Genomic DNA, 2,198 nt, shown 5'->3' on the forward strand with positions numbered 1-2,198 from the left:
GGTGTGGGGTATATCGGTGTGTTACAGTGAGGGGTGTGGGGTATATCGGTGTGTTCCAGTGAGGGGTGTGGGGTATATCGGTGTGTTACAGTGAGGGGTGTGGGGTATATAGGTGTGTTACTGTGAGGGGTGTGGGGTCTACCAGGGTGTTACAGTGAGGTGTGTGGGGTATATCAGGATGTTACAATGAGGGGTATGGGGTATATCAGTTTCTTACAGTGAGGGTTATTGGGTATATCAGAGTGTTGCAGTGAGGTATGTTGGGTATATCAGTGTGTTACAGTGAGGGGTTTCAGTGAGAGTTATGGGGTATATCAGTGTGTTACAGCGAGGGGTGTAGGGTATATCAATATGTTACAGTGAGGTGTGCGGGGTATATCAGTGTGTTACACTGAGGGGTGTGGGATATATCAGAGTGTTACAGTGAGGGGTGTGAGGTATATCAGTGTGTTACACTGAGGGGTGTGGGGTATATCAGTGTGTTACAGTGAGGGGTGTAGGGTATATCAGTGCGTTACAGTGAGAGGTGTGGGGTATATCGGTGTGTTACACTGAGGGGTGTGGGGTATATCAGTGCGTTACAGTGAGGGGTGAGGGGTGTGGGGTATATCAGAGTGTTATACTGAGGGGTGTGGGGTATATCAGAGTGTTAAACTGAGGAGTGTGGGATATATCAGAGTGTTACAGTGAGGGGTGTGGGATATATCAGAGTGTTACAGTGAGGGGTGTGGGATATATCAGAGTGTTACAGTGAGGGGTGTGGGATATATCAGAGTGTTACACTGAGGGGTGTGGGGTATATCAGAGTGTTAAACTGAGGAGTGCGGGATATATCAGAGTGTTACAGTAAGGGGTGTTGCGCGGCTGTAACATGGGTAAAATATGCCTACTCACTGGCTCAGAGGCACTGCGGTCAATATTGACGGCCCTGAGCCCTGACCGCTCCTGAACCCGGTGCCTCCATTTCCCTCACATCCCACCCGCTGCTAGGAACCCAACCACATATTGCCTCAACAAACTCATTCCCCTCCCCTCCCCTGCCCTCTAGATCTTCCCCGATTCTCCTCAATCCATGTTCCCCTCCTTCCTCTGGAAACCAACTCTCCTCCCAGTGGGGAATGGTTTCTCCCTCGTTCACCTGTATTGAAACCTGTCCCTTCGTGATTTGGAACACTTCAATTCACAATCTCCACCTGAACCCTCTCTGCCTCTCAGGGGAACTGAATTGTTTGTGTTTTAGTCGATGACCTTTATTTACCAGCAGTCTTTGGGCCCTCTTCCTCTGCCGGGGTGACTGGCTTCTCTTTTATCACTTTCTCTACTTTCTTCCCCATTGTCACTTTCGTCAGCGCGCTGAGGAGACGGACAGAAAGATCACTCAGACACAAGGACAACCAGAAGTACCTCTCCATCACCCTCCCTATCACTCTCTCAGTCTCTCCATCCCCCCCATCTCTATCAACCTGTCCCCCTGCCCATCTCCATCAATCTCCGTTGCCTCCCCACCACTATCTCTCCATCATTCTCTCTGACTCCCTAGCCATGTCTCTATCAAGCGCTCTGTCCCATCCCCACCGTTTCCCCATCAATCACTCCGTTCCCACCGCACTACCTCTCCATCAAGCACTCTCTCACCCCCTCCATTCCTCTCTCTCGATCTCTATCACCACTGTCTTCTCTACCCTTTCTCACTCTCTCACACTCTAGCCCTTCCTCTCTCCCTTGCTATCTCTCTAGACCTTCCTCTCTCCCTCTGTCCTCCCTCTCTCTCCCTCTCTCCCCCTCTCCCCTTCACTCTCTCTCCTTCTCCCTCTCTATCCCTCTCTCTTCCCCCCCTTCTCTCCTTCTCTCTCTATCCCTGTCTCAATCTCTGTCCTTCCCTCCCTCTCTCTCTATCTATCCCTCCCATTCTCTCTCTATCCCTCCCACTCTCTCTCTATCCCTCCCACTGTCTCTATCTATCCCTCCCTCCCTCCCTCCCTCTCTCTCTATCGCTCCCTCCTCTCGCTTTATCCATCCTTCCCTCACTCTCCCTCTATCCATCCCTCTCCCTCTCCCTCCATCCCTCTCCCTCCATCTCGCTCTCTCTCTCTCCCTCTCCCTTCATCTTTCTCTCCCTGTCCCTCCATCTATCTCTCCCTCTCCCTCTCACTCCATCTTTCTCTCCCTCTCCCTCCATCTATCCCTCCCTCTCCCTC

The 2,198-nt window shown here is 51.7% G+C and overlaps 1 protein-coding gene across 1 annotated transcript in view; it reads right to left on the minus strand.

Annotated features, from left to right (window-relative positions):
- Positions 1-1,344, minus strand: part of lrrc71 (leucine rich repeat containing 71) — a 27,691-nt gene extending 26,347 nt beyond the window's left edge. The window contains exon 1 of the mRNA XM_048620285.1: positions 1,259-1,344. Within this exon, the coding sequence (XP_048476242.1) occupies positions 1,259-1,334 (76 nt within the window). The 5' untranslated portion in view covers positions 1,335-1,344. The remainder of the gene's footprint in view (positions 1-1,258) is intronic.
- Positions 1,345-2,198: the final 854 nt, after the last annotated feature.

This window comes from Rhincodon typus, chromosome 46, assembly GCF_021869965.1.
Source record: "Rhincodon typus isolate 14 chromosome 46, sRhiTyp1.1, whole genome shotgun sequence".
Lineage (NCBI taxonomy): Eukaryota > Metazoa > Chordata > Chondrichthyes > Orectolobiformes > Rhincodontidae > Rhincodon > Rhincodon typus.